Genomic DNA, 22,965 nt, shown 5'->3' with positions numbered 1-22,965 from the left:
TGGCAAGTAGACCTACAGAAGGAACATCACTGACAACAGTCAACTCACTTCGATTGCAGCATCTGGAAAATACATTTGCAGTGATTTTGTTGAGCAGTGTAAATGTTAACATAGGTCTGGGGCCTGTTCTGAATGGTGCAACGTTACAGGAAATGTATTATATAGAGCAGATTAGAGGTTGACCGATTATGATTTTTCAACACCGCTACTGATTATTGGAGGACCAAAAAAAGCAGATGGCGATTAATCAACCCATTTTATTAGGTTGTAGTTATAGGAATTATGATGCGGTGACTATTTCTCTCTCTACCATTTGTATTTCATATATCTTTGACTATTGGATGTTCTTATAGGCACTTTAGTATTGCCAGCCTAATCTCGGGAGTTGATAGGCTTGAAGTCATAAACAGAGCTGTGCATCAAGCATTGCTAAGAGCAGCTGGCAAACGCAGTAAAATGCAGTTTGAATGCTTTACGAGTCTGCTGCTGCCTTCCACCACTCAGTCAGACTGCTCTATCAAATATCAAATCATAGACTTATAATATAATAAACACAGAAATACGAGCCTTTGGTCATTAATATGGTCATAACTATAATTTTGAGGGGGAAAAAAGTTTATTCTTTCAGTGAAATACGGAACCGTCTGTATTTTATTGAATGGGTGGCAACCCTGAGTCTAAATATTTCTGTTACATTGCACAACCTTCAATGTCTATGTAAGGTTCTGGCAAATTAGCTCACAGTTCGCATGGAGCTGCGGCCCAAACTGTTGCATATACCCGGACTCAGCTTGCACTGAACGCAAGAGAAGTGACACAATTTCCCTAGTTAATATTGCCTGCTAACATGAATTTCTTAACTAAATATGCAGGGTTAAAAATATATACTTCTGTGTATTGATTTTAAGAAATGCATTGCTGTTCATGGTTAGGTACATTTCTGCAACGATAGTGATTTTTTTCATGAATGTGCTTTTGTTAAATCACCCGTTTGGCGAAGTTGAAGTAGGCTGTGATTCGATGATAAATTAACAGGCAACGCATTGATTATATGCAACGCAGGACAAGCTAGTTAAACTAGTAATATCATCAACCATGTGTAGTTAACTAGTGATTATGTGAAGATGGTTTTTTATTAGATAAGTTTAATGCCAGCTAGCAACTAGGTCCTTTTGACACGCTGCACTTGCCTAACAGGTGGTCAGCCTGCCACGCAGTTTCCTCATGGATTGCAATGTAATTGGCCATAATCGGCATCCAAAAAGGCCAATTACCGAATGTTATGAAAACTTGAAATCGGCCCTAATTAATCGGCCATGCCGATAAATTGGTCGATCTCCAGAGCAGATATTAATCATGTCATCTCTTTTCATGACTATTTTATCTTCAATGTTGTGAATGTAAACCAGCACTAGTACCAACTAAATCTCTTGAACAAGGCAGGATGGCGGAAGTTTGACGTTTTTTCTTCAAGATCAAACATTGGGTAGGGTAGCAGTGCTTCTCTTAACATTTAATAACAGCATCTAGTATAATATCCATGTAGCTATGTGTATTCATTTTTACAAAAAGGCAGATTCAAAGTCATTTATTTTTGATAAATATCAAGCCAAGACCTTAATATCCAACAGCTGGCACTGGCTATTATATTTACATACAAGTTGCAGTCTTCACATTTTGCTATATAAAAAAATATAAAAAGACAACACAGGACTACATTTGATTATTTTCCAACCGATCTACAAGGTGGAGAAAAAAAATCCCATTTCATTCCTTTTTAGATTTAATTCTAAGGCAGCAAAAATGTGAAGAATGTGCAAGGGGTGTATACTTTCAGGAGGCACTGTAAGTCTTCATACTGAATACAACTTTCTCCCTTCCCCTCATTGATGTAGGCTACTATTCTTTGTTCTACCGGTGCTATAACTTTGAGTTTAAAATACCTAATGGGTCCATCGATTGCAGTATAAACAAATTGAAAAGCAATTCTAGCAAACTGAGTAGTCAACACCTATGACTAAAACAATTTGGCTTGACATTTTATCCTTTTTGTTTAACAGGGATACTTTGCCAGAAAGCAGCAAAAATTCAAACTAAGCGAGTATACTGTTGAGTCACTTGTCATCCAGGCTGAATCACATCCAGTCGTGATTGGGAGTCCCATAGGGCGGCGCACAATTGTCCCAGCATCGTCCGGGTTTGGCCATCATTGTAAATAAGAATTTGTTCTTAACTGACTTGTCCTAGTTAACATCTCAGAACTAAAATTGACAGTAAAACAAAGCAGCAAACTGCAAACACAAACAAATCCAGAGCAGAATGGAAGATAATGCACATTGAACCATAAGTCCAGGGGGAGGGTTCTTCCCAATGATGTGTATAAACCCTGGATGACTGACGGGACACTATTGAAGCCTCAGCACAGCCATCTTGGTAATCCTCCATTGTAAAAAAAAAAGATTGTGGAAGCCACATTTGTTTTTGACACTTAGTCTATTAGACACTTTAATACATACTTTTAAATTATTATGTGAGCTAAACATTAAATGTTTATATTTTTTGTGAGTACTAGGGTTACTGTGAAATGAAATGCATGTAATTTTGTTCTTCAAACATTTAATTGAAATACTGTTGAATTCCATTCATTCCTATGGCGGACTGCTCCTACTGGAGAGTGCCAATATGGCCGACCAGTGGCTTCAAAGCCTCTCAACGGCCAATACATTGCATCATCAAACCAGAGTTTATATACATCCTTGGGTCCTCCCCTGCTGTGGCATGCAGAAGTTCAGTGTATTGGGTCTGCAAACTGTGTGGAAAGATGTTGCAGCGTCCCATGTGGTCAGGGCTAGGGAGTGAAGCTGAAAACAGGGCACTAGACAAGGCAGGAAACTCTTTGAAGGTAACAAAAAAGAGCCACTTTTTTTTTTCATTTTCCCAAACCAGGGTGAACATTTTCCCAGGTTGTTTGTCAAAGTGTGAGTGTCTCGTATGTCTTTATAGTCATGTCTGTTGTGTGCCTGTACATGTGCTTCCTCCAGATGCACACACACACTCCTAAGAGTCCTCGTTCATCTCTTGGCTATCTGTCCTTGCAATTTTGTGTGGAGGTGCTGGACTCCCTCCCTCTCCTTGATCCTGTTCCCTCTTCTTCGCTGCATTCTGTTCAACAGAGGAGGACAATCAGTGCTTTCACTCACCTGATTGACAACCTCCTCTACAAAGTTGATGTTTCAGAGTGAGCATTGCTGACCATGCTTTAAGCAGTTCCTGGTCTGTTACAGGTCACATCTGTTACTCTTGCATGACACCTTGCTATTCATGAATGTATCTATTCATTCAGGAATGGGAAGCCCCCGCAAAACTCACCTTTTTGTCCCACTGTTGGTGAAGGTAGCGAAGGAGGATATTTGTTTTCTCCGTGACAATGACTAGGAAGTAAAAGGAATCATTTAGTTGTTTTCGAAGGGGAAATGGCTTGAGTTTAAAATACATGTTTACATTTCTAGCAGTACATGTTTCCCAAGACAAAGAAAATAAAGACTGTCGATGAAGTATGTGCTCTCCAGTAAGGATGAAGGAACTTACTCTGTTCTGAGGGGTACTCGCATGTCGGGAGGTACACGGACGGTCTTCGGTTCTGTAAAAAGTGATTTAAAATCGTTTCAGGTGGAGCAAGACTGATGATGTTCATCTGTCATATTACAAATGTTCTGATAGATGAGTAAGTGCTCACCGATGCTTTGCACACAGGGTCTGCATGGAACAGGCTGAAATTGGTCTTGTTGTAAACAGGGAGACCCTTTAAGAAATCTGCCTGTAGAAAAATATTATTCAGTCGGTGTTGTGTAGCTAAAAGTTGCCAATTTTGCAGAGCATCATCCTAGTCCTGCAGTTCATAGGTGACCAAGCCTCTTGCCCTGCAAGATTCTCTACCATCCCCTGCCTTATCTATCATGTCTGGTTTTAGGTTAGTTAAGTACCTCCTCCACATTGAAATTCAATTGGCTCATGAACATTAGTGCCGAGGTGGTTGTATTTAATTAAAGTTTTATTAAAAAGAAACAGCGAAAGGCACACAGAGGACTAACATGGGTACATTTAAAAATCGACACAGAGTGACTCAAAGGAATCAGAGGTTCATTTAAAAACAACTCTAGTCTGCGCTCAACTCAGTGGAGGAGTTGGGGTACATGGCTAGTTTAGGTTGACATCTAGTTAGTTCAATATGAAGGATGCTTTCCTGCCCCTTTGACAGCATTTGGTTCAAACTACAGAGAAGCAAAGGACTGTATGTTCTGGAATAAGTGACCTCCAAGACACCATGGGGAGGGTGGGGTACACCTCTGCTCGAAACCCGGGGCTGGTGCCATGTGGCTGACACCCTGGGCGTTCCCTGTCATATGGTCGAAACAAGTGGAGGATTCTATCTGGCTTGTTGGCTGGCAGGTGAGATACAAGCAAAGATTTGTATAACTAAAACAAGATAGGCTGTGGTCTTTCGTTTCAAATGGGAACAAATGAGCCATAGTGGGCAGAACAAGCAAGGGGGGAGACCCAAAAGCACGAGATAGCGAGATCCAATTGGCGTGTTCTAGCAACATTTGCATATTTCCGTTGGGGAACGCCTACAAGAACTCGAAACGCCTTTGCACCCCGTCTAAATGCAAATTTAAAATAAATAAACAAAACTTTGTAAAAGGGTCAAGTCTACAAAAAAGCCCACTCTGTTTGCAACATACTTTTGTTTTGGTTACAGAAAACTATTGAGATCAAATGTTTCATCGATTAGTATATTAACAGGATGTCGACCCAAATCCATCTCGTTCCATCTTCTCCCACTGCCGGACACTGGGCTTCCTCTCACTACCATATTTGATAGTGAGTGGAAACGCCAACCGGATGCTTCACATTTATACATCTGGGGAAATATCTGTCTCAGTGTTATGTGATACAAGCTAGCTAACTAAGTATTTAATAGCAACACGTGAACGTTACCAATAAGACAGAAAGCGAGCAAGCTACTTCAGATCATACAATTAAATAACTGAAAAATGAACAGCCATATGATGAGATCACTGAACTGACATTAGCTAACGTTATCTTGCTAAGCTGCCAGCTAGGTAGCTGCTTTCTCTTCGCAAAACGTTTTGCCGGTAAGTTACCTGGTCCATGATGTTCCCTTTTTGTGTCGCAAGACGAAACGCAGACTGAGCTTTGCACAATATCTTGCAGCTGGATAGATAATGTGGCAGGTTGCTAGGTAAAGTTAATGGACTGTTTTATCAAGCCAGCGAACGACTGCTGTTTTAGCTAGTTAGATTGCTACCTGCTCCCCAGCCTACTAGCCAATGTTTATGAAATCCTCCACAGTCACTTGTTATTTGAGGCACGCTGTTGTATACATTCTTGCGTCCAACTTTATCTTCTGTAATCATGAAAAACCGCAAGTACAGTGAGGCACTTCTTCGACTAGGTTTAACTGCGGTTGGCATCCAATAAATGTTTGCATTACCGCCACCTACTAGATTGGAGTATAACTCCCTTATACTTTGCTTTTTAAAAAAAACTATACCAACACTTAGCACACCCTGTAACTCTTCTGATACCAAGTCTCGCACACCCAAATACTTCTCTGCAGCTGCCACCACAACCCAATTTTCTGTGACTTACCTTCCATCCCTGCAGTACAGTTGATAACCATTGCTATAAATCCAATCTTACTGAAACATATATCACTTGTTGGCCTATCCCTCTGTGCTGGTACATACAGTATACACTACAAACACCACTCCTCTCAGGATCTCATGCCCTTCTGCACACTTCTCACACCAAGGAACCTCCCTCCTACACACTGCTGCCACATGCCCATAAGCTTGACACCTGTAACAATAAAATGTATTCGGCATAATACCTCGAACATGATAAATTATAAATCCTATCATCACTTTGTCGGCCAGACTCAACATCAAAATTCAAAAGAACAGACAATAATTCTTCTGTTTCACCACTCACGCCACCCGCAAACACCGGGAATCTTGCCCTTCAGTTGGTCAACCTTTACATTTACTGCTACCCCAGTAATCACTCCTTTCAATGGCGCTCTTTTCTTGAGAGCAAAACCATTCACATTTCTTGACCCCATTCTTTTAACACGGGAGCGCCTTCTCCCTCTGACCAGCAGAAACACTTAACAATTATCACAAGACCACCTCTGGTTACCCTCACCAATTCAACAGCACCCAACTCTGTTTTCACCCACCCCGAATTCACAAATGGATTGGCTAAAAGGCAAGGGTCCACTTTTTCCAAACTTCACTCCTACTGTCACAGACTCATCTTTATCCTGACCTTCAGTGCAAGCCTCGGGCTCCGAGAACCTCATCACACCTACCACCTCCAATACTTCGCCCTCATTCACTTCCATTTCTCCTCCTGTCTTCAGCTCACTCTGCTTACACTTTCTACCATTCTTCTTTAACAAACCATCTCCCTTTTTTCTGAATTTTTTTACACACTCAAGCTCACCCTCTTCCTCCCTCTCTCTTAGACCTCCTCCTGCACCTCTTTTTCCCACCATTCCTCCTCCATATTCCAAATATCCATCACTGTATGAAAGTACTGCACTTCGTCTGACATACATCTTGTTCTTGCCTTCTCAAGGGATGCCATTTAACCGGCTGTCACGATCTACCGTAAGGCACATGGTCATGGCTATAATACAAGGAAACGGCCTAGCTGGCTTCGTGGGCCGAGTCTTTAGCGTTCTTCAATCTTTGGGATTGTGTTCTTCGGTGGGATTGTGTTCTTCGGTGGGGTTAATCGGTGGTTGGCATCCAACGTTATGGTGCATTACCACCACCTAATGTACTGTACTAAATCCTACTTGCTACTTAATATACTCTATAAACTAATTTCCCGTATCCCCTTCTCCCTCATACTAGAGCTCATCCTCTCTTTCCCACTGATACTGCCCAAACTGTAGCAATACACACTCCACGGTCTCTGTTTTCTGGCAATAATCACACTTTCCTGTTTGATGCTTTCCTATATCACATTTAAAGTATTATTCAACTGGCTGTGTCCCATCCTTAATCTTCTAAAAATAGCCTCCTCTATTCTTTCCCTTCCTGCCAACCTACCCTTTCCTCTGTACTTGAAATAAATGCAGGCCCTTAGTATCTCTATTCCACTGCTCCTGTCGTCTCTGCACCATCACTGTCAATTTCAGGCTTTTTGCCTCTGCCTTTCTCATTGAAGCTACAACATCAACATCCCCACTACTAAGTGCTTATTTAGCCAGTACATCAACTGCCTCGTTCTCCTCCACCCCCACATGGGCTGGAACCCAAGTAAATATTATCTGTGTACCCATCTGTCTTATCCTGCAATGGGTTTGTAGACACCTCATAAAGCAGGTCTTGTCTGCTACGTGAACTAAAAAACTGCAGACTGCTCAACACTGCACATGAATCGGAGCAAATATCTTCTCTGTCTGGCTTGACTTCCTCCACCCACTGCAAGGCCAACATTATGACTATCAGCTCTGCCGTATATACATCCAGATGATCTGTAACACGTTTCCTGACTGCCACCCCACATTCCTACACTACAAATGCGGACCCAGTGCATCCTGGATCCCAGAGTCCTTGGATCGTTTGAATCATCTGTGTAAATGGCCACAAAATCCTGATTCACGGGGCCTCGCGGGTGGCGCAGTGCTTAAGGGCACTGCAGCGCCAGCTGCAGCGCCAGCTGTGCCACCAGAGACTCTGGGTTCGCGCCCAGGCTCTGTCGTAACTGGCCGTGACCGGGAGGTCCATGGGGCGACGCACAATTGGCCTAGCGTCGTCCGGTTTAGGGAGGTTTTGGCCGGTAGGGATATCCTTGTCTCACCGCGCACCAGCAACCCCTGTGGCCGGGCGCAGTGCACGCTAACCAAGGTTGCCAGGTGCACAGTGTTTCCTCCGACACATTGGTGCGGCTGGCTTCCGGGTTGGATGCGCGCTGTGTTAAGAACCTGGTTGGGTTGTGTATCGGAGGACGCATGACTTTCAACCTTCGTCTCTCCCGAGTCCGTACGATGAGACAAGATAGTAGCTACTAACAATTGGATACCATGAAATTGGGGAGAAAAAGGGGTAAAGATTCAACAAAAAATAAACAAAAAAATCCTGACTCATAGTATCAGTATTGCCAGCAGCATACCACCCTGCATACCACTACTGGCTTGCTTCTGAAGCTAAGCAGGGTTGGTCCTGGTCAGTCCCCGGAATGGGAGACTGCTGGAAGTGGTGTTAGAGGCACTCTTTCCTCTAAAAAATATCCCAATGCCACAGGGCAGTGACTATTCCCCAGGTGTAAATGAGGTGTTCTCAGTCAACTTACCTGGTAAAATAATAAAAATCGTGATGTCTATTTAACAAATCACCCTCCCTATCTTTCTGTAGTCTCTCTAACACAGATCAACTATGGGAGGCGGGATTGGCCATGGTGGATTTACAGGAATAGCTATCGTTGGACTAAACTCCCTTCTATACAGTCCCATCTCCTTCACCTGGGTTACCCAACCACCCAAAGTTTGTGTTCTGTTCTCGCTCATGTTCCCAGCATGCTTCTAAAATCCCTTTTGCAGGATGAGACACCCCATGTCCCTGTAGGTTGACCCAATAATTAATTGCCACCGGCTGTCTCCTAATCTGCAATGGCATATCCCCCATCTCCACCTGTAGTGCAGCCAGTGGGGAGGTCCGAAACACCCCACGACATATTCTGAATCCTTGCCCCTGTATGACATCTAGCCTTTCCAATGAGGTCCGGGCTGCCCAACCATACGCTGTACTGCCGTAGTGTATTACAGATTGGATCAATGCAACATACATGGTTCCATATTATCCACTTCTTCCCCGTCAGACAGCGCATCACATTTAGCACCTTCTTACACTTTCAATGTGTTCTGCCCAGGTCAGTCTGGTGTCAAAGTATACCCCAAGGAACCTGAAGGACCCTATTCTCTCCTCATTTCATTTCTTCCCGCATATCTAATCTCCCACCTTCCTCCTGGTAAAGAACACCGTCTTGAGTTTTCTCTACAGAGAACCTGAATGCCCACATGAATGCCCACCGCGCTACGTCATTAATTGCTTCCTGTACCTTCCTGACTGTGTATGGCACATTTCTTCCCCTCTTCCATAAAGCCCCGTCATCTGCAAATACCGACCTACCAATATCCGGGCGTACCTGAGAGTAAACATAATTGATCATGATTGAGAACAACAGAAAACTAATCGTACTCCTCTGTAGTGTACCGTTATCCACCAGGTAGCTGCCTGATAGAGACGTCCCCACCCTCACCTGGATAGATCTTCCAAACATGAAATCTTTTATCCATTTGTACAGTCTTCCTCCTACCCTCATAATATCAAGCTTGATTAACAATCCCTCCTTCCACATCATATCATAAGCCTTCTCCACATCAAAAAAGACAGCTACAGCGGTCTCCTTGTTCACCTGAGCCTTCCTGACATCTGCTTCTAAGCAGAGCACTGGGTCCATAGTTCCCCTACCCTTCCTGAACCCACTCTGGTGTAGCATTGGGTCCTTCCCTAGCTTCCCGGATCGGTACCACTACTGCCTCATTCCAGCTGCCTGGTAGTTTCCCCTCTTCCTACACTCTGTTGTACAACAACAATACCTTATCCAGTGCTTCATCACAAAGATGGGCCAAAATAACATGGCACACCTCATCTTTCCCAGGTGAAGTTAACCAACGCTTATCTATTATCCTTTTAATCTCTGCCATAGTAAATGGTGCATTCAACGCATACTTTACATCATCCCTCCTTTCTAGCACTCCAGGGTGCTCCTCTCTTTCTCTCTCTCCCCCTCCGCCCCTCCTGACAAATTTGCAGAGCTATGCACTTGGACAAACGATTTGGCCATCATCTCTGCCTTTTCCTCACCTGTTACTGCCACATCCTTCCCACGTGTCAACACTGGATAACCCCACTCCCTTCTGACCCCACTCATCCACTTAATCATCCCCTTCCAATGGTGTCACAGAACCGACGCCATCATGACCCCTTTGCCTGGCTGATAGTTCTCCTCACCAGTGCCTGGGCCTGCTTATACTGAATCAGATGTTGGAAGTTATGCGTCCCTTTCTGTGCTCTAAATGCCCTGTTCCTACTCCTCATCATTGCCCCACACTTCTCTGTCCACTATGAGACTGCTTTCCTCCTCCTCCCTGAACTCCTAAGTGTAGCCTCAGTAGCTGCCCCCACTAAATGCTGTTCTCACCAAGTTATTCATTCTGTCCACATCCCCTCTCTTATCCACCTGAGTAATCACCTGCTCACTCAGCTCCAGAAACGGATCCCACTTTGTCCTTCCAAACACCCACCTGCCTACCCCATCCACTGACACCTCCGCCTCCCTCCGGCCAACTGTGCATACTATGAGGTAATGATCACTCCCTACTGTCGACTCCTCCCATACCTCCCACTCATAGATTCCTGCCATCGCACTAGATACCAGAGTGAGGTCCAAGGCATACTGGTCCCTCGGTCATCATTCAGGCACACCATATCTTGAATTCCTATCAGATTTTACATCACTTGGCCATTTCCATCCATTAAAACCCCCACACCACATCACCTTATTTCAATCCTGGCCCTCCACCCTCTCCAGCACTTCCCAGTCCAATATCTGACAAGGATTATAGTAGTTCACTACCACTAGCCCCCTCCTTGAAGACTCAACCACACCTTCACCACCATACATTCCTGTTCAATACCTTTGCCACCTTCATAAAGTCCCCCCCCCCATATCTGTCCCTAGAAATCACTACATATCCCTCCACAGTCCGATTGAGACATGTTTCCTGTCACATACACATGGTAAGCAGATGTTGATGCGAGTGTAGCGAAATGCTTGTGCTTCTAATTCAGATAGTGCATTAATATCTAACAAGTAATCTAATAAATTCACAAAGACTACCTTATACACACAAATGTAAAGGAAAAGATAAGAATATGTACATGTAATCCGTATGAACGTCCTCCCTAGACTGAACTACTTATTTCAGATGCTCCCATGCTATCTCCCAGTTTCCTTCTTCAAAACCACTAACCAAAGCATCACCAAATTTATATGGGGCAATAAAAAACCTAGGATCAAGTTTTCCACTCTATTGAAACATGAATCTAAGGGTGGTCTTGCCCTTCCCTCCCTTCAATTGTACTACTGGTCTGCCCAAATCCGCAACATGCTAACATGGATCACAAACAGACGAGTCAACGTGGATTCAGATAGAAGCCCAATCCTGTGGTTCATTGTCCTTAAGCTCAATTATATTCATTAATAACTTTAGTGAAGTGGGCAACATAGCCAAAACGTTGTGATTTACAGCACCTTACTAGCGTGGAGGGACTGTAAGAAATATCTGGGCATTTCCTCCCAAATATGTTCTCACTCGCCTATAGTAGGCAACCCAGACTTGCCAAAAGCCCTGAGGGATGCCAACTTTAATCTTTGGCATACTCTAGGAATCAGGACCTTTTCAGACCTATATCATCAGAAAACCACTACACTGAAATCCTTTCAAGAGCTCTGCAGTGAATTCGATGTGCCAAGATCCCTTTTTTTTTTTTTTTTAAATATCTTCAAATTAGACATGTAATTTCCTCATTTACCTCCAAGAGGAGGTTTAGAACTGAGTTGAATGAAGTTTAAACCCTTCTTGTCACAGCACAATCCATTAAAGGCAAAATATCTTACATCTATAGACTCCTTTCTGAGAAAGGAAGCTCCTCCTTTACTCCTTTGAAAATAATCTGGGAAAAGGACCTTGGTCTGACTATCAGTGATGAGTTATGGGCCGAGGTTTGCGACAGGGTATACTGCTCCTCTACCAGTGTAAAAATGAAAGAATCTAATTACACATTTTGGTACAAATTTTATTATACTCCTTTGAGACTCCATAGAATGAAAACAGATATGTATCCTAACTGTAAAAGATGTACCTCTGAAAGTGGAACCTATATGCATGTATTTTGGAGCTGTAGGGAGATTGCCAGATTCTGGCAATCTGTACATACTGCTGCACAGAAAATAATGCCCAGCAGGACTTTGTTCTTGATCCTGACAGAGAAAATTTGCTTATGACTATTACATACTTTGCTAAGAAATGTATTCTTCTATTGTGGGCCTCTAATACCCCTCCTACATTTAAAATGTGGATTGACCAGATTGTTGACTTTCTTTCTCTTGAAAAGCTCACTTATGATCTCCACAAGAGACAGCCCAAGTTTGATAGACTCTGGTCTCCACTATTCAACTATATTTCAAACTGGACAGAGTGAACGGGGTGACTAGGGAAATGCGCAGATACACGTCGTGTAAGGTACTGTAAAACCTAAAAACGAATTATTGGCCCGTCGTCTCAGCGAATGCTTGAAATAACTGATAAGAACCTTGATAGTGCTGCTGCAAGTGTTATATGTTTTTTTGTGTGTTTTAATTTATTTTTTGAGTACGAGTGCGTGTGTGTGTATGTATGTATGTATATGTGTGTATGTATGTACGTATGTATGTACAGTGCCTTGCGAAAGTATTCGGCCCCCTTGAACTTTGCGACCTTTTTCAAAAATAAACATATCCAGGTGTTAGAATGGCCATGTCAAAGTCCAGGCCTGAATCCAATCGAGAATCTGTGGAAAGAACTGAAAACTGCTGTTCACAAATGCTCTCCATCCAACCTCACTGAGCTCAAGCTGTTTTGCAAGGAGGAATAGGAAAAAATTTCAGTCTCTCGATGTGCAAAACTGATAGAGACATACCCCAAGCGACTTACAGCTGTAATCGCAGCAAAAGGTGGCGCTACAAAGTATTAACTTAAGGGGGCTGAATAATTTTGCACGCCCAATTTTTCCGTTTTTGATTTGTTAAAAAAAGTTTGAAATATCCAATAAATGTCGTTCCACTTCATGATTGTGTCCCACTTGTTGTTGATTCTTCACACAAAAATACAGTTTTATATCTTTATGTTTGAAGCCTGAAATGTGGCAAAAGGTCGCAAAGTTTACCATGTCCTCAAAAGGTCGCAAAGTTCAAGGGGGCCGAATTCTTTCGCAAGGCACTGTACATATACATGACACAATGGTCACTTTAATAATGTTTACATACTGTTTTACCCATTTTCGTATGGATATACTGTATTCTAGTCAAGGCCATCCGAATTCAACTATTGCTGTACATAGAATAGTGTATCTTATGTATTCCTCAGATACACTACTGGTCAAAGTTTTAGAACACCTACTCATTCAAGGATTTTTCTATATTTTTACATTGTAGAATAATAGTTAAGAAATCAAAACTATGAAATAACAGTTGGAATCCTGTAGTAACCAAAAAGGTGTCAAACAAATCAAAATATATTTTCTTCAAATAGCCACCCTTTGTCTTGATGACAGCTTTGCACACTCTTGGCATTATCTCAACCAGCTTCATGGGGTATTCACCTGGAAGACATTTCAATTAACAGGTGTGCCTTGTTAAAAGTTAATTTGTGGAATTTATTTAATTCTTAATGCGTTTTCCCAATCAGTTGTATTGTGACAAGGTAGGAGTGGTATACAGAAGATAGCCCTATTTGGTAAAAGACCAAGTCCATATTATGGCAAGAACAGCTCAAATATGCAAAGAGAAATGACAGTCCATCATTACTTTAAGACATGAAGGTCAGTCAATCTGGAAAATTTCAAGAGGGGGAGTACAAATTCGTTATCTAAATTACTAATCTATGTCAAAAATAAATAACTGCATGCTTGATCAGAAGGATAGCTAAATATTTACCAGGAAAGATTCTTAAGCAAACAACCCAAGCATTAATTGGGAGTCAGATAAACTGTTTTTCTGTGGTCTGGGCAAATGCGCCATGAAGTAATATTTAGGAGGCTGCAGATTGCACAGAATAAATCAGTAATGATTGTTTTGAGGTGGAGATATGGTTATTCTGTTTTAGTCATGTGCAATACTCTTGGGTGGTCATCAATCAACAAGAGAATAAAAAAAAAACATGTATTTTATTTCACAATGTACACCAGGGTAGCCTAGTGGTTAGAGCGTTGGACTAGTAACCGGAAGGTTGCAAAGTTCAAACCCCCGAGCTGACAAGGTACAAATCTGTCATTCTGCCCCTGAACAGGCAGTTAACCCACTGTTCCTAGGCTGTCATTGAAAATAAGAATTTGTTCTTAACTGACTTGCCTGGTTAAATAAAGATAAAATAAAAAATGTAAACGGTCAAACTCCGTTCACAGCGTTATTCAGTTGATAAGAGACAGACATTCAGTCAATACTAGGAATAGGTTGTCCACCATCTATGTGTAATTCTGGCAGAAAAGAGAAATAGGCTAAATAACATTTTAGATTCAGAGCAATAAAGAAATGTAATAATTTATCTGAGCAAAACAGAAACCTTAATTAATTCAGACAATACTTTAGAACCAGTTAAATACAATACTTTGAAGGTTGTGCAGGACTATGGTAGACGAAGGAACCAATCTATATTTTCATACTGTCAGAGTATTTATCTGGTCAATATGTCAGTGTATTATTTCTGTTATTTGTAACAGTGTGTTATGTGAACATGTGACTGTATTTTTTTTTTTTTTTTACATTTTAAGGATTCTTGGACAACTTTAGTATTTTAGCTAATTAACAACTTTTTGCCTACTTACTACTGTTTCGCTACAATGCAACTACTTAACATGTTAGCTAACACTTTCCCTAACCCTAACCCTTAAATTTAACCCTTTAACCTAACTCCTAACCTTAACCCTAACCTAACATAGTATATCATACTAAAGCAGTCGGACGTAATGTATCATACTAAACAGGTCAAATGTGATCAAGATATAGGATACTATACATCCTACAATTCATATTATATTTTACGACCGTTATTAAATTGGTAGGGCCAATGTAATGTAACCTAATGTAAAGTAACATTTCATACTAAACGGATTGACCCGGATTTTAGTCGAATATAATACGTTTTGCTCTGAGACCAGGTTCCAGAGAGGCAGTCACAGGAACAGGGAACAGTTGGAAAACGCGTGAACCGTGCGCTTTACAATGGATTAAAAACCTGCACATGTAGATAGACACCTGGCGTGCGCATCCACTATGCGCCCACGGGCACGTCCAATATGCAATGGAATTGATAATGCACCTTGGTTTTCATTTTTAGTAGTTTATCAGGTAAACTAACGGGTAAGAATGTTGAGGTTGAGAACAGTGCTGCTGACTCCAATTAGATTAGATTATTGGATTGGCTGCAACAGATTATAGCGCGCCTGCTTCCAAGACGCAGTATACCGAGGAAGACGCGTATGATCAAACAATTTTACCCCTGTGGACTTCGACAATAATAAGGTATGATTCTTCGTTGTTGAGAATGTATATGAATGAAGCCTGATGCATGATTATAATTGTGTTTCGTGTCAACAGAAGGCAAAAAGAGAACGCACCGGGAAAGTAGGGTGATACACTAAACCAATTGCATAACAAATTCTCAGACTGTAATTAGCCTAAATCAAATACCAAAATGGGGATGTGGTATTACTTGTGTGTAAAGTGGTATGGCTGATCTAATGCATCTTGGAAATTGGTGAACAAAAGGTGAACAACATTCTGGCGTTTGCTGTATATTTGCTGCATCAGATGTTCTGTCAGTTAATTCACAACGCTTTGTTGTCTTCCATTCTATGGAAGGAGACCAATAGTAAACGGAACAGTAGCAAATACACTACCTCATTTATTAGATAGCCAACAATGTATATATATTGTTGTATCCAACTAATAACAATAAATGATATTAGATTTATTTCAGTTGTGATATGACCTAATTATTGACATGTGATTCATGAGAGCCCAGATAGGATTTGTCCTTTGGACAGCCCACTTATTGCATGATATTCCTGAGATTATATTGTACTGGTTGAGGGTTTCAAAATAAGCTTGGATGATATATTATTAATACATCGTCATGAAAATAATGTTCCCGAATACCTCAGGATGTCTTTTGTATTTAATGTCACACCAATATCCTATTTGATTGGATTTGGGACCAAATGTTTGGATTATTTGTATTCAAGACAAAGCACCTACCTATCCTGTGTATTGATTTGAAGATGTCACCCAGTGATAGGTCATGTGATGTGTTGCTTTGTAAAGTAGCTGATATTGATTGGATCCTCCAGCTGACACCAGTCCATTGGAGGATATTGAACACACTCTCAGCAGCATTTAGAAATTGTGTTTTTAGTACCAAATAGGCTCTGATTTTGATCAACTCCTCAAACTTTTCTCGTGGCTGGTCTCGCCTCTGATTTAGTACAGAATATACCACATGTATGTATACATGAATTTAGAGTCCGCTTAGCATCAGATTTCAACACCATTTTTAAAGTATCTATTGATCCCATGTAGCCTATGCACATCTCATGGTTATGACTCTCACCATGAGCCAACAAATCAATTGTCCTGACACTCATCCACAGAAGTTGGAGCCATTGTTAGTATGGGGTCCACACAAAACATAACATATGACATAATACATAACATGAACAGGCAATGACCGCTGAAGGACAGAACTAGATACAATAACACAATATTGTGACCTTGATATATTAAGGATGCCACTTTGCATCGTGCAGAACAGAAGCACGCCCGTAGTCACACCTAGAAGAAGAAGGATTATTGTTAGTGTTTGTTGACCCTTAGCAGAGGCCCGAGACCGTCAGCACAGGCCATAATGTGTTTTAATCCATCTGATGCTATCTGCTCTTTTCTAAGCGCCAATCCCTACGCAGAGTTGACTACCCTTTGATCTGGGTTTATGTAACACTGTTTTAGCTACGCCATTGGCAGGAAGTCGGTGTGTTGCTACTGCTAGCCTTGCAGATATTACTGGCCAATTTGAAGGGTTGACTAAATTTACATATGGACCAGAGATTTTGACCCAATTGCTGAAATTGTTTGTAGTTGCCAAAAAGTTACACTCTTGTTCCTCAGTGGGTAGACAGCGGGGGGGATTTTAATGAGTGTGCACGCGAAGAATGTGTGTGGGACTTCTGCTATTTGTAGCCAGTGCCGTGTTATGCCGATAACATCATAACAGCGTTATTGGCCAAGAAAGTGGGTGGCAGTACCTTCGAATCCTTTATTATTATTTCAGATAAGACCACAATATGAGAGATGTAAAACCGTTGTGTGCCACACCACAAATAAGCCCACGGTTGCAGTTTGTGGCGTTTATGGGAGAGGTCCCACTCAGTGATTTGTCGTTTAGTGTGTTGTGACGAGACACTGAGTCTGTTTTTAGGAATCACTGGAATTATGAATAATTTAAACCTATAGCATTTATAGTCCTGGTTATTGAATAATATATATGAGCACTGAGGGAGACTGCTATGAAAAGGAGGGGTAGGTGTGGTTTAAATGCAGTCATTTATGGAGGGGGACGCAATGTGTGTCAGTTTTCTACCTAAAATGACACCTGAAATGGACTACTTATTAACTGTAAAGTATATGGTAAGTTAGGTAGCCTATAAGAGGTTAACCTTTAAAACACAGGACAGGATCTTTACATGCTGGCCACGCCCCTGTCAGAATCGACACTGAGAGAAAATGGAGGGCCACGCCACAGTAGTCGAGGGACACGTTTTTTTCAATAGTTCAAACCTGATGTGTCAGACATCAAGGCCTACAGCTTATCACACAACACACAGCACCACAGAACACCGTGTGGGCTGAGGAAGTGCAAGTAAGCAAAAGAGAGGGGGGGGAAGGAGAGGAAACAAGAGGAGCGGAGTTGTATGCTACATTGTTACTATAATCCTCATCCAACCACAGTGAGCAGTGGGGGCTGAGGTTGAAAAGTCTGGTTCCAACATCCAACCACAGTGAGCAGTGGGGGCTGAGGTTGAAAAGTCTGGTTCCAACATCCAACCACAGTGAGCAGTGGGGGCTGAGGTTGAAAAGTCTGGTTCCAACATCCAACCACAGTGAGCAGTGGGGGCTGAGGTTGAAAAGTCTGGTTCCAACATCCAACCACAGTGAGCAGTGGGGGCTGAGGTTGAAAAGTCTGGTTCCAACATCCAACCACAGTGAGCAGTGGGGGCTGAGGTTGAAAAGTCTGGTTCCAACATCCAACCACAGTGAGCAGTGGGGGCTGAGGTTGAAAAGTCTGGTTCCAACATCCAACCACAGTGAGCAGTGGGGGCTGAGGTTGAAAAGTCTGGTTCCAACATCCAACCACAAAAGAAAAGACATATCCGGCCGTTTCTATTCTATTCTATTGCAAACACAAAAGTTGAAAGAATTGTTTATGGAGAACCACATATTTTTAAAATATATATATTTTTTTAGAAAGGATAGATAGACAAACATATTGCGGATTGCAGTGTGACTGGAGGGAGCGAAAGAAAGGGGTGTACATCCCCTCTTTTCCCAGGAAAGAAAGTTTCGGAGAGCAGCAGGAAGACTAATAAATAGCACAGGAGACAGACCCAGCTTGACTCTCTCTGCTATTGCCAGTCTGATAAGTGTTATTTATCTTAAGAGTTGCTGCTCAGGAAATAATATTTTAGGAACACAGTGAGAGGACATAGTGTGAATACATATCAGTATTTGTAACAATCTGGTTTTGTCTGATTTTGTTTTGTTCTTTTGTCGTCGGGAACATTTTGTCAGCCGTTTGTCAATATGTGAAAACAGTGTAACAAGTCTATGTTCAAAGCCAAGATGCTGCCCACTCAGAATAGTTTATTTGAATTAAATGGGATCTTAAAGAAGAGCCACACCCCAATCCCTTTACAAGGGTTGTCCTGAGCCCGATGATGTTTGTGGGCAACATCTGTGAACACATGTCATCTTCGCTTCATTCAGAGCAGTCCCACTCCCAAATACCCCATTTTCATAATCAGATTGGAACAGCCTGAAAATCACAGAAACATTGTTTAAGTATTCTAAATTTTAAAAAACAGTAGTTGGAAAACAGCATCAGCAATGAAATCCAAAGTTTGTCATTTACTTTGCTTATCAAAACAAGACAAGACAAGAACACACATGTTCTTGCTTTGTAGCCTCAACAATATTGTGTGTGTAATAAAGTGTAATAATTCTGGAAGACACAGGGGGCACACATGGACACACTTTTAGCCGGCTTTACCTCAGCCATGGGCTATTACGGTCCCCCCTTTCTATTAATACTTCTAAGGCCTCACGAGGGGAAGAATCTTGATAGAAGAGCCTATTTATCAGCCACGTCTGAAGGGAAATGGTCACGTTTCGGTGGTTTCAACGAGTCACCAACGTGTCAAAGGAGTTCCTCTCCCATTCCTGATATATTATGCGGCCATTATGCTGTTGTGCTGGGATTCTAAGAGTGGACTCTGTTCACATAGTGTAACCTTACCCCTAACGGCTTTAGAATAGGGATTATCCTGGCAGCATGTGTTTGTGTGTGGATGCTGTTAGTGGGTGCGTGTTTCCTTATATTTGTATATGTAGAGTGAAACAGCCGGCTATGTATTGTCAGACACTGTTATTTCCTTCATTATTCATATGCAATTGACTCATGTTTATGTCTAATGTGTGTGTGAACATCCAGGGGCAGCCATGCTGACCACCTTAATGGACGGCCTCCTCTGCTGCCTGACGGGGAAGTCGGCCAACGTTGTGGTTCCCATAGAAACCTCAGAACCCGCTGACGGCTACGAGTTTGTGGAGGTCAAACCGGGTCGCGTCCTGAGGGTCCGACATGTCATTCCGGAACGGGAGGTGGAGGAAGAGCCCAGCGGGCCAGGGGGAAGCGTCCACTGCAAGAGGAAGATCACAGTGTATCGTAACGGACAGCTACTGATCGAAAACCTGGGGGATGCGGTGAGACAGGAGCGGTTACATGCTCCGAACGGAGAAGCAGAACCCAACTGTACGGTAGAGGTAGAACTCGCAGACCCACCTTCCAATCCAACTCCCAATTCTGACACCAAAGTGGACAAGACAGGGTCAGTGGTTGGGACAGGGGGACTTGGGGCAGGGGGAGCAGCAACAGCTCCAGATCTGACCCAGCAGCCCCGGAAGCGACGGCGGAAGCCCAAGCGCACAGTGGTGATCGACAGCGAGAGGAAGATCACATCGTGTAAGGGGACACACGCGGACGTGGCACTGTTCTTTGTGCATGGTGTGGGTGGCTCGCTGGACATCTGGGGCAGTCAGCTGGACTTCTTCTTCCGTCTGGGCTATGAGGTCATCGTACCAGATCTGGTAGGTCACGGGGCGAGCTCGGCGCCCCAGATCGCGGCGGCATACACGTTCTATGCCCTGGCCGAGGACATGAGGGCCATCTTTAAGAGATATGCACGGAAAAGGAACATTCTCATCGGACACTCTTATGGGTGAGTTAGACAGAAGTGTGTTAGTTATAGACACTGCATATAGTATTTTCTGCCTTTTGCTCTCCCAGACTCTCTCCATCTCTCTCTTTGTACAGTGTGTCATTCTGTACATTCCTGGCCCATGAGTACCCGGACCAGGTCCACAAGGTGGTGATGATAAACGGAGGAGGCCCCACAGCCCTGGAGCCCAGCCTTTGTTCCATCTTCAACCTGCCTACCTGCATCCTGCACTGCCTCTCCCCCTGCCTCTCCTGGAGCTTTCTCAAGTAAGAGCGGGAGAGAGAGAGAGAGAGTGAGAGTGTGTGTGTGTGTGTGCGCGCGCCTTCCCTTGTATGGGTACAGACAAACTTCAGTACAAATATCTTTCCATCTATGACGTTCAAGTATGACATCCTATATTCTACTCACTCTCTCCTCTGCTTCCCTCAGGGCTGGATTTGCCCATCAGGGTGCAAAGGAGAAGCAGCTGTTGAAAGACAACAATGCTTTCAACGTGTCCTCCTTCGTGCTGCGTGCCATGATGAGTGGCCAGTACTGGCCAGAGGGCGACGAGGTGTACCATGCAGAGATCACTGTGCCCATCCTACTGGTGCACGGCATGTACGACAAGTTTGTGCCCGTGGAGGAGGATCAACGCATGGCAGAGGTGAGTGAGAAACCTTTAAACGCCAACTTTAACCCTTTCTTTAAACCTAATCTAACCTCTCTACCTCCTCTCAGATCTTGCTGCTGGCCTTCCTGAAGATAATCAATGAGGGCAGTCACATGGTGATGATGGAGTGTCCCGAGAGCGTCAACACCCTCCTGCACGAGTTCTTCCTCTGGGAGCCAGACTCCGCTCCTAAATCTAAACCACGATCTGAAACCGCCAATGCCCCCACTGCATCCAACGGGGGAGCAACTTCCGAAAGCCAAGTCAAGAATAAGTAGCCCATAGAAGGATGGATGTGTGTTATTGACTCCAATCAAAGCTTGCACAGTGATGTGTACTGTCTACCATGGCTGGTAGTGCTAGGCGTGTCTCCTCTGGTGCAGGGAGCTGGTTTGAGTCGGTTTGAACTGGTCTGGGCTGGTTTTGAGCTGGTTTAATATTGAGATTTGAGGAGGTGGAACACAGTACACAGGGACAGATGGGTCCATATTTGGTCTAAGTCTGAGCCACTGCACTACATCAGAGGAAGGACAAGAGGGATGCGAGGAGGGACGGATAGATGGACGTCAATGACGTTGACCGTGGAGGTCTATTGTATTGTTCTGATTGAGTGACTGATCCCTGACTGTGCCTTGGGGTGACGTGGGGCTGAAGAGGTGCTGAGTTGTAGAGGTGGACCTGATAATGTTATTGGTTTTGTGTGGTACACCTCTAGTTGCACAATGGGTGGAAATGTCAAAACAAGGGTGCATCAGAGAGGGAAGAGAATGTATTGGAAGTGGTCAAGTCACACAAGAAGAACGCTTGTTATACTACTCAAGCCAAAGGTTAGCCAATGTTTGTGACAAGCAACACCAGAACCAACTTTCTTTTTTTTCTGACTACTTCTTCACATTTGAATATTTGAAACTTCACAACATTGTGACTCAAGTTGAATGAGACATTTGAAATGATGTTTGACAATCAATGCTGCTTTTTGAGAACGAGCCAACTCCAATGTATTTAAATGCATTATTCAAACGCACTTCCCTGTCAGAATCATTCCAAATGACAAGCAATTTCTTGACATTGACAATGTTTTGCTTTGGGAAATGTTTTGGGGAAATACCAATGTGTGACTGTTTTACAAAGTCTCCTTGTGTATTTTATGGGGAAACAAATATGTTTCCTTTGGCTGCTGGTTAACTGGGAAGTACAAACTGGTAGATATCAATGTGTGTTTTGGGCCCTTTTTAGAAGGATTATTTTTCTAGCCGTTTCTTCATATTCCTCTACAAAACTATGCTGAACAATGATTGTTTACCTTTTTTTCAGGTAAAAGTGATATAAGCTATGAAAATGTTTATTGGTACACCAAAATATGGTACACCAAAAATGTTTGTAAAATCTGAGAATTCTTCAATGCCACCTAGCAAGCTCTGTCATGTAACTACTGAACAAAAATGTAAACAAAAATGTAAAGTGTTGGTTCCATGTTTCATGAGCTGAAATAAAAGATCCCAAAAATGTTCTATATGCACAAAAAGCTTATTTCTCTCAAATGATGTGCACAAATTTGTTTTCATTCCTGTTAGTAAGCATTTCGCCTTTGTCAAGATAATCCATCCACCTGACAGGTGTGGCATATCAAAAAGCTGATTAAACAGCATGACCATTACACCGGTGCACCTTGTGCTGCGGACAATAAAAGGCAACTCTAAAATGTGCAGTTTTGTCACACAACATAATGCCACAGATATGAAGTTTAGAGTGTGCATGCAATTGGAATGCTGACTGCAGGACTGTCCACCAGTCAGAGAATTGAATGTTAATTTGTCTACCATAAGTCGCACCCAATGTCCTTTTAGT

The 22,965-nt window shown here is 42.7% G+C and overlaps 2 protein-coding genes across 3 annotated transcripts; one reads left to right on the top strand and one right to left on the bottom strand.

The window, feature by feature from the left end:
* Positions 1 to 1,573: 1,573 nt before the first annotated feature.
* Positions 1,574 to 5,551, bottom strand: LOC118358895 (DET1- and DDB1-associated protein 1-like). Its single transcript, XM_035736888.2, has 5 exons — positions 5,166 to 5,551; positions 3,737 to 3,817; positions 3,589 to 3,640; positions 3,370 to 3,431; positions 1,574 to 3,162 (listed from the first exon to the last, which is right to left on the bottom strand). The coding sequence occupies exons 1-5, from the start codon at positions 5,172 to 5,174 to the stop codon at positions 3,058 to 3,060; spliced, it is 309 nt and encodes a 102-aa protein (XP_035592781.1). The 5' UTR covers positions 5,175 to 5,551; the 3' UTR covers positions 1,574 to 3,057.
* Positions 3,905 to 22,639, top strand: LOC118358894 (protein ABHD8-like). 2 transcript variants are annotated; one of them, XM_035736885.2, is made up of 5 exons: positions 3,905 to 5,156; positions 19,679 to 20,465; positions 20,561 to 20,731; positions 20,895 to 21,111; positions 21,186 to 22,639. In XM_035736885.2, the coding sequence occupies exons 2-5, from the start codon at positions 19,687 to 19,689 to the stop codon at positions 21,393 to 21,395; spliced, it is 1,377 nt and encodes a 458-aa protein (XP_035592778.1). In that variant the 5' UTR covers positions 3,905 to 5,156; positions 19,679 to 19,686; the 3' UTR covers positions 21,396 to 22,639. The 2 variants fall into 2 exon arrangements, with proteins under 2 accessions (XP_035592778.1, XP_035592777.1); XM_035736884.2 differs by lacking the exon at positions 3,905 to 5,156 and adding an exon at positions 15,091 to 15,438.
* Positions 22,640 to 22,965: the final 326 nt, after the last annotated feature.

Source organism: Oncorhynchus keta, chromosome 26, assembly GCF_023373465.1.
Source record: "Oncorhynchus keta strain PuntledgeMale-10-30-2019 chromosome 26, Oket_V2, whole genome shotgun sequence".
NCBI lineage: Eukaryota > Metazoa > Chordata > Actinopteri > Salmoniformes > Salmonidae > Oncorhynchus > Oncorhynchus keta.
The sequence above is the reverse complement of the archived record's forward strand: the minus strand, read 5'-3'. Positions and strand labels throughout refer to the sequence as shown.

What these genes read in the sequence shown, in the direction of transcription:
- LOC118358895 (XM_035736888.2), bottom strand. An exon ending in CGAGTACCCCTCAGAACAGA is followed by an intron (nt 3,432 to 3,588) that starts GTAAGTTCCTTC and finishes TTTACTTCCTAG; the next exon opens with TCATTGTCACGGAGAAAACA. An exon ending in ACCAACAGTGGGACAAAAAG is followed by an intron (nt 3,163 to 3,369) that starts GTGAGTTTTGCG and finishes TCTGTTGAACAG; the next exon opens with AATGCAGCGAAGAAGAGGGA.
- LOC118358894 (XM_035736885.2), top strand. Translation starts at nt 19,687, where the DNA reads ATGCTGACCACCTTAATGGACGGCCTCCTCTGCTGCCTGACGGGGAAG. An exon ending in CTCTCCTGGAGCTTTCTCAA is followed by an intron (nt 20,732 to 20,894) that starts GTAAGAGCGGGA and finishes TGCTTCCCTCAG; the next exon opens with GGCTGGATTTGCCCATCAGG. An exon ending in AGGATCAACGCATGGCAGAG is followed by an intron (nt 21,112 to 21,185) that starts GTGAGTGAGAAA and finishes ACCTCCTCTCAG; the next exon opens with ATCTTGCTGCTGGCCTTCCT.